At 47.1% G+C, this 12,770-nt stretch overlaps 1 protein-coding gene across 1 annotated transcript; it reads right to left on the reverse strand.

Annotated features, from left to right (window-relative positions):
- Window positions 1-7,190: 7,190 nt before the first annotated feature.
- Window positions 7,191-12,310, reverse strand: LOC124200523. The gene is made up of 4 exons (XM_046596792.1): window positions 11,894-12,310; window positions 8,245-8,458; window positions 7,429-7,666; window positions 7,191-7,344 (listed from the first exon to the last, which is right to left on the reverse strand). Exons 1-4 carry the CDS (start codon window positions 12,308-12,310, stop codon window positions 7,191-7,193), a joined length of 1,023 nt encoding a protein of 340 aa, XP_046452748.1.
- Between the last annotated feature and the right edge of the window lie 460 nt (window positions 12,311-12,770).

Raw genomic sequence — 12,770 nt, forward strand, 5'->3', positions numbered from 1 at the left:
AGAATAGTGACTTATTTATGTAACACTGTGGCGTGCCTGTATCGCACTAGGCTGCCACACAGAAGGACCGGGTTGATTCCAAAATAAGTATAATCTTTTTTCCAAGTCAGATCAATTCGAAATGGTCGGTTAGTAGTCAAGGTGAAATAAAGTGAAATTACAATTGGTTAGTAGCTTGGTGCCGAATAGGCCTAATTTCAGTAGGAATCTCCTACAATCAATGCCATAAATTAAGTGGTCAAAACTTTTTAAGTAAGGGGTGGGTAGTAAAAGCAGGAAAGAATTTAAAGTGGTTTTTAGTTTATTCTAAGTAAGCTGAACACCGGCTAAGGGTTTCAAATATAATTAGTAAGGCGAGTAAGAAAAGGTAGAAGAATTTGGAAATAGTTTCAATCAATTGGTTAGTAAGCTGTCACCGAGCAGCAGTTACATGAAAGTAGGATAGCGCCACTGTGCAGCTTGTCACATTGCGATCCTCGTGGAAATGATAGAACCCCGACTTGGTGACACTATGCACCATCTTCCTATATCGTGATCGGGAACGCGCTGTTATTTAATTAATAAAAAAACAAATTTCTTTATTTAATCTTGCAAAGGGCAATATGGAAAATACTAGCCTAGAGAGAAAACTAAAGACATGTTGGCGAATGGTCGAGTGGCCAATAAATGCGATATGGATCGGTCGCCAGTTTCTTTGTTCCGCCATGGATTCCAGGCAGCGGACGACATTTTCCGTCGTGTTTTCCCGAAGCGCTCGATTTCTATTATCAGCGGCATAACTAATAACGTGTTCGCTTTTGATGTCGAGAAATGGTCGCTTCAAATAATTGTCTCCGTGACGGTATTTAACGACAGTAGAAATTAAATTCGTCGGTAAACTTAAACCTCGATTTGTCGTGAATTTCCACTTTAAAAGTTCCTTTACCACGATGACTTGAGTGCGATCAAAATGAATAAAATTTATTTCAGAATAACCCTGTGAAAATTGAATACCAAGCTAAATTTGGACATTTTGATGTATAAGTACATGTCAGCAAGTTATATTTTTGTTTACTTTAGGCTTAAGAAAGAATTTGCTCACGGCCATGGACAAAATCGAAAGACTTTGTGTTTTTTTTTGAGCCGAGAGGAAAGAAAAATCAATTTGAAATAGCGTATCCGAGAAGAAAGAATTTGTTCACGGCCATAGACAAAATCGATAGACTTTATGTTTTTTTGAGCCGAGAGGAAAGAAAAATCAATTTGAAAAGGCGTATCCGCGTTAAACCACCTTTTTAGGGCTTTATCCCATTTTTAGAGCAATAGCAACTAAGTTTACACCACTCGTTTTCACTCGAAACCGCGTCTAACATGACGAAATGAGAGATTGCGCTAGACAAGTGGGAAGATACAGGTATTTTGTGGTTCTACCCTTTCGTTTTCCAGTCCCCGCCCCTTGAAATTTTTCTCCGCTTTCCACAAAATTACTTATTGACGTTTGGTTTTATTTTATAGACTTTAATCCCATTAAAATTCATTCTGTTATCAACTATTTTATTTTCATATTGGCTTCAAAATACAACAGGGTAATATTATGGGATTATTCGCAAATGTGGTTGATAATGAGCTGTGTGCCTATCGATAATGCCCCCATTCCTGGATGGATGAAATCTTTGCAGTTCAGTGTTGTGTCTTGGTGCGATTTAAGGATCGCCACTGTATTAAAACGACACACGGGGAATCAACACGAGAATGTAAACGAGACGGACATGAAAGTAGAACTTGTTCGCATCAGAACGCGAGCCCGAATGGCCGCCTCAGCCACCACGCTCGCCGTTCCTCTAGCGGCGTTTCTTTGCGCCAGCACAATCACACATACACACTTGACAGACATGATCAACACAAATACACAACAACCCTTCCCGAGCCGCCGCTCTCCGGTGATGGTCGATCTTCATCGGATGGCGGCGCCGGACGCAAAATGGGTCCAAGGTAATAAAAAAAATAAATGAAGGTGACAAAGATACATGGGTAATGTCGCTTACGCCGACGGGATTGGAGGATAGTGGGAACATAACATGGAGATAATAGCGGGGAAGAATACATTCTTCACATGCCAAATTAAACAGAAATAATGACTCGCGGCTTGCGGGTGCGGGTGCTTCTGCGAGGCGTCGCTGCCGATGGGGCCGGTAATGGTCGCTGCCCAGTAGACGTAGAATCGGGATCGCCTGCCGCCGTTTCGCCTCCATCATCGCCCGTGGAAGATGATTCCGCCTCCTCCGCCGATGTCGCTGGAACCAACAAGCGGAGGAATCGCCTGTTTCTCCATAAAACGCTGCCGCTCGCAAATTTTATGCGATACGAGCGGTATCGCCCGATCGCCACAATTACGCCAACACGGTCCCATAATTTTGTGTCCGGGTCTTGCACTCTCACCGACGCACCGATGGATAGCGGATGGAGAGGGCGCGTCCGGGCGTCGTAACGAAATCAGACCGCGGCATCAGCTGCCGCCTGGATCTCCCGTGCTGCTATCGCTTCTTTCCATTGACTCGCGTACGATGACCGGTGGGCTGGTAGGATGGAACGAAGTTGATGACCAAATACTATTTGAGCCGGCGATAAACCACTTTCATGCGGCATATTACGGAACTCTAGGAGGCCGGTGAGGAAGGCTTCCGATGATAAGTCACCTGACGGTGCGAGTTTTGCCACCAACTCCTTTACCGCCTTCACCGCCGCCTCCGCGTGCCCGTTGCTTTGGGGATAATGTGGCGACGAATTGCCCCATTCGACCCCCCACCGCTTCAGAGCCTCCTGGAAAATTCCGGCGCTGAATTGGGGATCACCATCCGATCGGAAGCGCATCGGCACACCCAGTTCCACGAAATTACTTACGACGGCTTGCACCACTTCACGTGCAGTCGGATCGCGTCGCCACTGATGAACCACCGGCCAACCGGATAGCCTGTCGGCGTACACCAGCACATGCAGCGACCCGTGCTGAAATAGATCTGCCGACACGTCTTGGAAAACGTACGTTGGTGGCGGGTCGGACATCATCGGCTCCTGGCAATGGCTCGGCAAACGCTCCTGGCATATAGCGCATCGCTCGATGAGCATGGTCACGTCATTGGTGATTCCAGGCCAGTAGATCGTCTGCTGGGCACGCCTTTTTGTCCTGACAATGCCCTGCTGAGCCGCGTGCAGCCTGTTCAACATGTCCTTGCGTGCCGCCATAGGTACGACGATTCTTGAGCCGTATAGGACGATTCCGTTATCCACCGATAAATGGTTTCGAATCGACCAGAATTGCCGAATGTGATCGGGGGTGCGCACACGGTCGACAGCAAATCCGGATTCCACGGCGGCCACAAGATCGACGTAATGGGGGTCCGCTGACGCCGTCGCTCGCAAATTTTCACATAAACTATCCGTCAAATGGCTCGATAAATCCGTCTCGTCAGGTGGGCTGCAAATGCTGCTGATGCCTTGAAGAGTGATGCGACGCACAGAATACGCCAACTCCGCTCCGACGCATTCATCGTCCGCCGCCGGATCATTCACCGGCGCCCGCGATAACGCATCAGGAATAGCGTGGCCCTTCCCCTTTCGCCATACCGTTGTGAATGCGTATGGGGAGAGACGCTCCTTCAGGCGCTGGATCTTGGGATTGTCGATAGCGTCCAATGTGTATCGATCCAATATAGCCACCAATGCTTGATGATCAACCACCAATGTAAAATTGGGCAATCCGGATAAATAAAGTCGGCACTTCCGGATTGCCCATTCCACCGCCGCCAACTCAAGTTCCACCACTGCATATCTCGACTCCGTATCCGAGCACCAGCGTGAGTTAGCGTCCACCAGCTTCCAGGAATCGCCATGGCGTTGTAGAAGCGCATTTCCCATGCCGTGTTTGCGCGATGCATCGACCTGGATGGTTGTCTCACGCATAGGGTCGAAATGCACCAACACTGGCGGAGAGACAAGGGCCAGCTTTACAGCCTCGAAAGACCGATCATGATCCTCGGTCCAGACGAAAGGGTTGCGCGTGCTGAGCAGGGGACGAAGGGGACTCTTTGCCGCCGCAACTTCGGTAGAAAAGCCGGCCAATTGCTCGACCAATCCCATGAAAGACCGCAGCTCAGATACGTTGGTTGGCTTGGGAAAATGCGATAGCGCTTTTAATTTTTCTTCCTCGATGGTGATGCCGCCGTGCCAGATGTCATATCCGACCCAAGAAATGCGGGGTTGAGCAAACCGAAATTTCTCCTTGCTGAAGGTGATTCCTGCCGTCCGCGCTGCCTGCAATACTGCACATACTCCCGCGACGTGAGCTGGAAATGTCCGGTCAAATCGCAATAAGTCGTCCACCACTCTCACGGTGTTGGACAACGCTGCAAACGCGACATCCGCTCGCCGATTGTACTCGTCCCCGGAACAACATAATCCCATGGACGCGCGAAGGAATTTGTAGCGACCCCAGGGGGTCATAAACGTAGTGAGATGTTGGCAGGAGGGATGGAGGGGTATCTGATAATATCCGTTGGCCGCATCGAAGCTGGTGAAGTATCGGCTTTCACTATCCACTTCCGCTACCGCGTCGCGTGGTGTACGCGTTGGATGTGTAGGGCGTAACACGAACTTGTTTAGACGTGTATGATCCACACATATACGAATTTTTCCAGTTTTTGCATTCCGAATGACGACTAATGGAGTGGCCCACTCCGACGCCTCACTGACTGGAACGATCACTTTTTTCGCCACTAGGTCATAGAGCACACGTTTCACGTCAGCGCGATCCCCGAAAGCAATAGGTCGCGCGCCATTAACATAAAATGGGACTGCATCGTCGCGGAGCTGAATTACCATGTCCGGGCCTGACATTTGGCGTAACCCCTCTTCCTGGTCAAAAACCACTTCAAACTCGGCGCTGATAGCCGCCTCGATGGTCGAAATCTGCTCCGCGGTAGGCTCCATAGGGATGTAAATATCCTTGAGAAATGTCCCGCCCGATGAAGGTGAAGTTGAATCACGTGGTGGACTTTCCTCCGGTGACGAAATCGTTACCGAACGCACTCGAGACAGCGGCTTCGGGTATTGTCGATGCAGAATATTTAATTCAACGCAATCCAACCGGCATAAGAGCATGCCGCGAATCTCCGGGCAGAACACAATCGTGATATGAGCGCTCCGATCTTCATACCGGACGTGAATGTCGCGCTGTCCAATCGATAACAACGGAGAGGATCTGTCGGCCATCACTAAGTCAAAAGACGAAGCCGCCAGATCCTTTTCAGATAGGCCTAAAGATGCCATAACATCACGGCCGCCGACACTGACCTCAGCGCCTGGATCGGGAATAACGTCACTGATTTGAGCACCGACACTGCCATCGTCACAAATCACGTCCAACAATATGGTCGGAGAACAGTGCCGTCGATGAGTATCCTGGACATTTCCGATGGTGATGTGAGCCATTTTGGATTTAGCTCCGCCGCCCATTCCTCCGTTTGCGCCGAACTTTCCTTTGTCACGATAGGGGCATCTGGGAGAGAAATGATCTGGCTTTCCACACGCATGGCAATTTCTGCCCATCGCCGGACATGTCGCACCATTCATATGAGCCGAGCGGCCACACGCGCCGCACTCATTCGATGACCGATTGTCAACCTTGCTGTTCTTGCGATGAATAGCTGCAACACCTGATTGCCCACTAAGAGTGCGCTCGTTCGCACGGGCCGACTCTTCACTGCGGCAGATGTTGACCGCCACCTGCAAACAGGGGAAAGGACTGATGGCCAATAGTTTCTTCTTCGTCTCGGCATCGCGCGTCCCGGCAATGATACGAGTCACCAATCGCGTTTCGGAACACGTACCACATAAATCTGCCGCTTCCGCTAGACGGCGCAGGCCGATGTAAAAATCATCGAAAGATTCTGATGGACCTTGACGACGTTCTTCAAACGCCACTCGGTCGAGTGCCACATTGCGTTTCGCACGGATGTAATTCACGATGAGGTCGAGAACTTGGTCGGGGGTCGTAACGGTTGCGGGTGTGATCCCCAGTGCCACTTCTACCACCTGTTGCATCGTGGAGTCGAGGGCCATGCGAAAAGCGGCCATCTGTTCCGTGACCGGATAGGTGAGAAGCTGGTTCAACTCCGCAAAATCGTTCCACCGATTTCTCCAAGAACGCAGTAACGAAATAGTGATGTCGCCGTGAAGTTTATCCATTCCAGATGGATCGAGCCGCCGCCTTGGATGTGGAACCGCATGCCCAGCAACGCCACCAACAACACCGTCTCCGCCGGCACCACCACCACCACTAGCGCCACCACTGCCTCCACCACTAGCGCCACCGCTGCCTCCACCGCTAGCGCCACCACCTGCGCCCCCGCCAACACCTCCACCAGCGCCACCACCTGCGCCGCCGCCAACACCTCCAGCAGCGCCACCACCGGCTGTGAGAAAAGCTTGAAGTTGAGCCGTCAAGGTCGTCAGCTGGGCTGCGATGGTCGTCTGGCCTTGTTCTATGGCGTCGATGCGAGCGTCATTAGCCGTAATGGCGGCCGTCGCCGCATTGGCCGCAGCCAACGCATCAGCCGCCGTTGTCATGCTGACCGGGATCGAAATGCGGGGGGAAGTAGGTGAAAGCCGATGTTTGGACGAGCGAAGAAAATATGGAGTGTCCATCAAGTTAACAAGTCAAAAAGGGGATGCACATGAACCGCGTGTCACTGAAAAACGACGGTTTATATAAGCTGAGGTGCCGAAAATATCTCACACAAAAATGTCTGCACGACTTCTATTCGGTTGCCAGAGAAACCACTGAGACGCGCCCAACCACACGTACGCCTCGGGGAAACGGAGCCCAAAACTAAAATGGTGGCGCCCACCGACACACTGAACACGTGAGGGCCAACGATGGGACGACGGCAAACGAAAAATCACAAAGTCGAAACTGAGGAAAAGGTTATGCCAACTGCGCCATGTTGTGTCTTGGTGCGATTTAAGGATCGCCACTGTATTAAAACGACACACGGGGAATCAACACGAGAATGTAAACGAGACGGACATGAAAGTAGAACTTGTTCGCATCAGAACGCGAGCCCGAATGGCCGCCTCAGCCACCACGCTCGCCGTTCCTCTAGCGGCGTTTCTTTGCGCCAGCACAATCACACATACACACTTGACAGACATGATCAACACAAATACACAACATTCAGGTATCCGTTGTCGACTCGCTCGTGATCGGTGTTTTCGTTATCTCGGCGCTCGTCACTGGTCAGAGCACAGCCTCGAAGGTATTCCTCGACTATGAGATTAATCGTCTCCCACATCATCACTCGAGTGTCTCTACAATTATAATTAGTTTTGTTCGATTTTATTAAAATTCCGTTTTCCTTCAAACTAGAAAATTTTATTAAAAGCGAAAAATACTTCAAGATAAGGCGAACGGCGTTGTTGTACATCCGAATGGTTTCGGGAAAAAAACCGCGATTAGATCGGTCCATGCTGGTGAGACTCTGGAGCAGCCAGACAATCTCCTGGCGTGGATGGACAGTCAGACTTTGATTGATGAGCGACATCAGTTGCTTTTCCAAAAGCTTCTCGTACGTTCGGAAACTGTCTGCGATTGTGCTCCGATTGTTTTGGTCGATGTGATGGGCAGTCACTCCTGTTTATGATGTAGAACGCCATTGAGAAATAATAATTAATTATCCCTGAGGAATTTAGTTTACTGAATTACCGAAGGTTTAGAGGCTCTTAATGCAGCACAAGTTACAGTAGTCTATCTGAGAGAGGCACCCCGAAAGTCTTTATTGGAAATTTTCTCGACCAATCAGAATCGAGGAAATCGTAAAAACACGATTTAGGGTATTTTCAAGGTGAAGTTTTTAATTATAACGCATGGCGAAGTTTGTAATTGAGCTTACTAGTTTACTAGACACTGCATAACCTTGACATAAACTATGTAACTCTTTCAACCTTTTCAATGTATTTAAAAAGTGAGTAGCGGCCATTTACTTTTTGACGGCTATGATTTTCCAAAATCTGATAACAGATGGCGCTACATTAAGTAATATAAAACCTCTCAAAAAGCCATAGAAAGAATTGGTTAAAATAGAGTGGTCTTTTTTAACGTTAGGTCAATCCCACCCACATCTTAAATTACCTTACCTTACATCTAAAATTTAACTAACTCTAAATTCCGAAGGCTCCACGGGGCTTTATTAATAATCCCTAAAAATCTACCGAGGAGAATGAAATCTGGCGCTTGGCTGTCGTCGTCGGTTGATGCCCAGCGCTTGAAATCGGCAATCAAATCATCTTTGATGAGGTCACGCCAGTAGAAAGAAATGCGCAGATTGTCAAACAACCAACTCGTCACATTGCGATCCTCGTGATAATGGAACGGGTACCAGACATTTGAATACCTCTCAATTCTCCAATCAAAGTCCGGAATCAGCTAATAGCAAAAACATATATTAAAGACATTAAAAAAAAAGAAAAGCTATTTTAAAAATTGAATTTACTCTTAAAAACATGACGTTATGTTGCCGAATCGTCGAGTCGCCAATAAATGCGATATGCAACGATCGCCGTTTTCTCTTGGCGGATAAAGAATCCAAACAGCAGACAACATCTTGTGATGTGAATTCACGAACTAATAGTCGCCCATTTTGGTTGAACGATGGGACTGCTGGGCCATTGTTGGTTTCCACGTCTCTGTTATTGATGAAACTGATTCCTTCGCTGTTAAGCTGGAAGGAATGTCGATTGAAATAATTCTGTGCGTGTCGACAGCAATCAGTGGCAACGGATGAAGAGCTTTATCTGTCAAATTTAGTTGATATTGGCGAATGCCAGCCATAAAGTTGATTGCAACTGTCTGTCTCTTGCGAAGCGATGAACACTGTCATTACAATTACTAGTAAATACATGTCTCCCTCCCCAAATTCTAGGGGGAAAATGTTTAATTTGATTCTGTTACTTTTCGTTTCATTCCGTTTGAAACATCGTAAGTTGCGCGAGATCGCTTCAAGGATCTACTGTAGCTACTAAAAATGAAGCAATATCGTTTATCGCTGAGGGACCAAGAAAGTAGACTCAACGGTCCCGTGCTGGTCCTCTTCGGAGAACTCAGCTGTGGACTAGATCGCCTATCGGCAGTTTTATTTTATAATAATAATAATAATGTATTGCATTTATATTAAATAGCGCCTTTTCCATTATATGATCAAAGGCGCTATGAGCTCCGACAGAAACAGGAGAATTCAATTACAAAAGGAAATTTGAAAGAGATGTGTTTTTAATTTACAACGAAACTATATCAGAGAAAAAGAAGTAGAGTAGGGGTAGATTGCCAGTAAACGCAGGTCAATTGGAAGCGAGTTCCAAATACGAGAGGAAGCAACAGAGAAAGATCGGTCGCCATACGTTTTGGTGCGTGAGGGAGGAGAATGAAGAAGAAGTTGGGATGAAGAGCGGAGATCTCGACAGGGACGACGAATTTCAATTGCATCAATGAGGTACTGGGGGGCAACACCAATCAAACAACGAAAGACAAGTACAGCTATCTTGAATATAATCCGCTGTTTAATGGGGAGCCAGTGAAGAGTACGAAGTATCGGAGTGATGTGATCAAAGCGACGAGCACCAGAAATTAAGCGAGCTGCTGAGTTTTGCACACGCTGAAGTCTCTCTAGTTGTGAGTTAGGAAGACCAACGAGTAAGGAGTTTCCATAGTCAAGCTGGGAGATGACAAACGCACGCACCAACTGACAAATTGCGGGACGCGATAGGAATCTCTTTATTCTGGCAATCCGTCGAAGGTGAAAATACGCCTTCCTACAGGTGGAGCGTATCTGATGATCCATTGTGAGATGAGAGTCGAGCAGTACTCCAAGGTTTCGAACGACAGGTGATGGGATGATAAGGGCATCACCCAGCTCAAGAGGACAGGATACTAAGGACTTTACATTGGATGGTGATGAAACGAGCAGAGCATCGGTCTATTCTGAATTGAGTTTCAGCCGGTTGTTTGATAGCCACTTCTTTTGTTCCGTGATGGACGCCGAGAGACAAGAGAAGGCTAGTTGCTGGTCAATTGCACCTGGTTTGAGATAAAATGACTGATATTCTTGGGTATCATCCGCGTAGTAGTGATCCAAGATTCCAGTTGAGGCAATTATATCATGCATTGGCGATATGTAAAGGACATACAAAATGGGGCCAAGCACAGAACCTTGTGGAACTCCATAGAGAAGGGGACATGGGGAGGAAGAAAAACCACTAACACCGACAGATTGCCTCCTATCAGAAAGGTAGGAGGTGAACCAGGACAAAGCAGTGCCAGAGATACAAAATCGAGCTGATAGACGATCAAGTAGAATGTCATGATCAATCGTATCAAAAGCAGCACTTTGATCAAGTAAAGCAAGAATTACGGCATCACCTCTATCCACTGCCTATTGTAGGTCATTCAAGACTTTGAGAAGAGCAGTTTCAGTAGAGTGTGCAGCTCTGTAGGCAGATTGCACAGGGACAAAAAGAGATCGTAGTTCAAGATGATTTAACAGTTGTTTAGCAGCCAGTCTCTCAAGAAGTTTGGATAGAAATGAGAGGTTTGATACAGGTCTATAGTTAGAAAGAACATCAGGGTCAAGATCATTTTTCTTTAACAGAGGAGTGATTAAAGCAAGTTTCATTGTGTGTGGGAATACACCAGAGGAAAAAGATAGATTTACAATATCAGTGATGGGTGGAGCCAGTATAGTCACACATTCTTTCAGGATTGAAGTAGGCAACGGATCAAGAGGAGACGACTTTGATGGGGAGGCTAGTAACAGAGCAGAAACCTCTTCAACAGATACAGGTAGGAATGATGAGAATGGAATGACTGATTTCCTTATCTCAGGAACCCAACCATCAGCAACAGCATCAAGGCTCGTTCGTATATCCTGGATCTTACGAAGAAAGAAGCTGCTGAATTGCTCAACCAGCGCAGAGAGGCAGTCATGTGAAGGCAAACGGAGACCGGGTTGACGAGGAGAAACGAATCGACAATACGGAAGAGGGACTTCTTTCCTGTTGACTCCAGGATTTTTGATACCAGAAAGGAAGCTTTCGCTTCATCAATCATTGTATGGAGGTTTAGTAAAGTCTGATTCATTATCTCCTTGTCAACTGTGAGACCGGTCACTCTCCAACGTCGCTCAGCTCTTCTAGCTCTCCTCCTTGCAGAATGAATCATCTCATTGTCCCACGGGTTGTCCGGGCGGACAATAAAAGCTCTTTTAATCAATGGAGCATGGCGATTTAACACATCAGATAGACCATCGTTATACTGTAGCACAGCACTCTCACAGTCGACAGAATGGCCTGTTACAATTGGAAGAGAGGACAAGTCAGAGATGAATGAATTAAAGTCAATTGACTTAGTCTTCCTAAACTCCACTGTCTTCTTTGGCCGGAGAGGCTTATTAACACTAGCATACCACTGGACAGCACGATGATCACTAATTACGTCAGAAACATAACAGGTCGATATGAAGTCCTCTGCTGCACGTGAAAACACAAGGTCCAATGTGTGGCCACCACTATGAGTCGAATCGCTTACGTATTGTTTAAGGTCGAATGAGTCAGTTAGGGAGATTAAAGAGCGACATGGCTTGACTTGTCATCAACGTGAAAATTAAAATCACCCACAATTAGTAGTCGACCGGGGGGCCGGCACTAAAGATTCTAGTAGACATGCAAATTCATCACTAAACTGATTGGCGTTGTTGGTTGGGGGACGATACACTACGAGAAGGACGATTGCCACTGAGTTAGACAGTGAAACTGCGAGAAACTCGAATGATTGAGCTACGAAGTCAAGAGAGAGGAGGTGACATCTTACTGTGTTTCGGTAGATGACTGCCACTCCTCCACCTCTCCTGCCCGTCCGCGGTACGTGAAGGCCCGAGTAGCCAGCTGGACAAGTTCCCCGTAAGATTTCATCACCACCTTCAACTGGTAGCCAGGATTCTGTAATGGCTACAAAGTCAAGATTGTTCTCAATAATATGATGTTGAACGATGTGCGATCTGCTGAGCAGTGATCTGGCATTGACAAGTGAACAATGAAGGAACTGCTTGGCTCTGCTGTAGCTCGCTTGTGCTGACTTTCCACCTCTTCTTCCACGTTTTGTTGGTGGTGTTCTAGCAATTCCATGAAATCGGATGGTAAACAGAAGTTCTTTAGGAAGAATGGGTGGAATAAGCATGGAGTGAATAGTCGTGAGAAGCTGCTGTCTAGACATCGCCTTGGGCGACATGACGAGCATAATCAAAACAATGGACACTCCAAGATAGATCTTAATGAATATCAGTCAAGTTGAGTCACAATCAATGCACAGAACAGTTCACCAGAGTCACTAGATAGTCAGAAGCACAAAGAACTATAGTAAAACACAAAAATTCTGTAACTTCTCAATTAAAACTGAATAAAGTCGGGAGCTCTTTTTCGGTGCTGCTACTGAGAGCGCGATCCAGCAGTCGACGACCGTCGTTATTTGGACGGTCTATTTTGATTCTTGGTCTTTGAAACTATTATTGAAAAATCTTTTGGGTTTGAATGAGTGTATTCGACAAGCAGACGGTTCTCGAACAAAGGATTGGGCCTACATTGGGTGTCAAGCGTAATAACAATCTTAGTTCTGCTATCGGCCGCTGTGGTGCCCATCGGCGTAAACTGCGCACGACTTTTTGCTCGACTACTACTTTTTCATTGGAATA

The sequence above is a fragment of the Daphnia pulex genome, chromosome 8, assembly GCF_021134715.1.
Source record: "Daphnia pulex isolate KAP4 chromosome 8, ASM2113471v1".
In the NCBI taxonomy this organism is placed as follows: Eukaryota; Metazoa; Arthropoda; class Branchiopoda; order Diplostraca; family Daphniidae; genus Daphnia; species Daphnia pulex.

What these genes read in the sequence shown, in the direction of transcription:
- LOC124200523 (XM_046596792.1), bottom strand. Translation starts at nt 12,310, where the DNA reads ATGTCGCCCAAGGCGATGTCTAGACAGCAGCTTCTCACGACTATTCAC. An exon ending in GCCAGATTTCATTCTCCTCG is followed by an intron (nt 7,667 to 8,244) that starts GTAGATTTTTAG and finishes CATCATAAACAG; the next exon opens with GAGTGACTGCCCATCACATC. An exon ending in GCCGTTCGCCTTATCTTGAA is followed by an intron (nt 7,345 to 7,428) that starts GTATTTTTCGCT and finishes TTATAATTGTAG; the next exon opens with AGACACTCGAGTGATGATGT.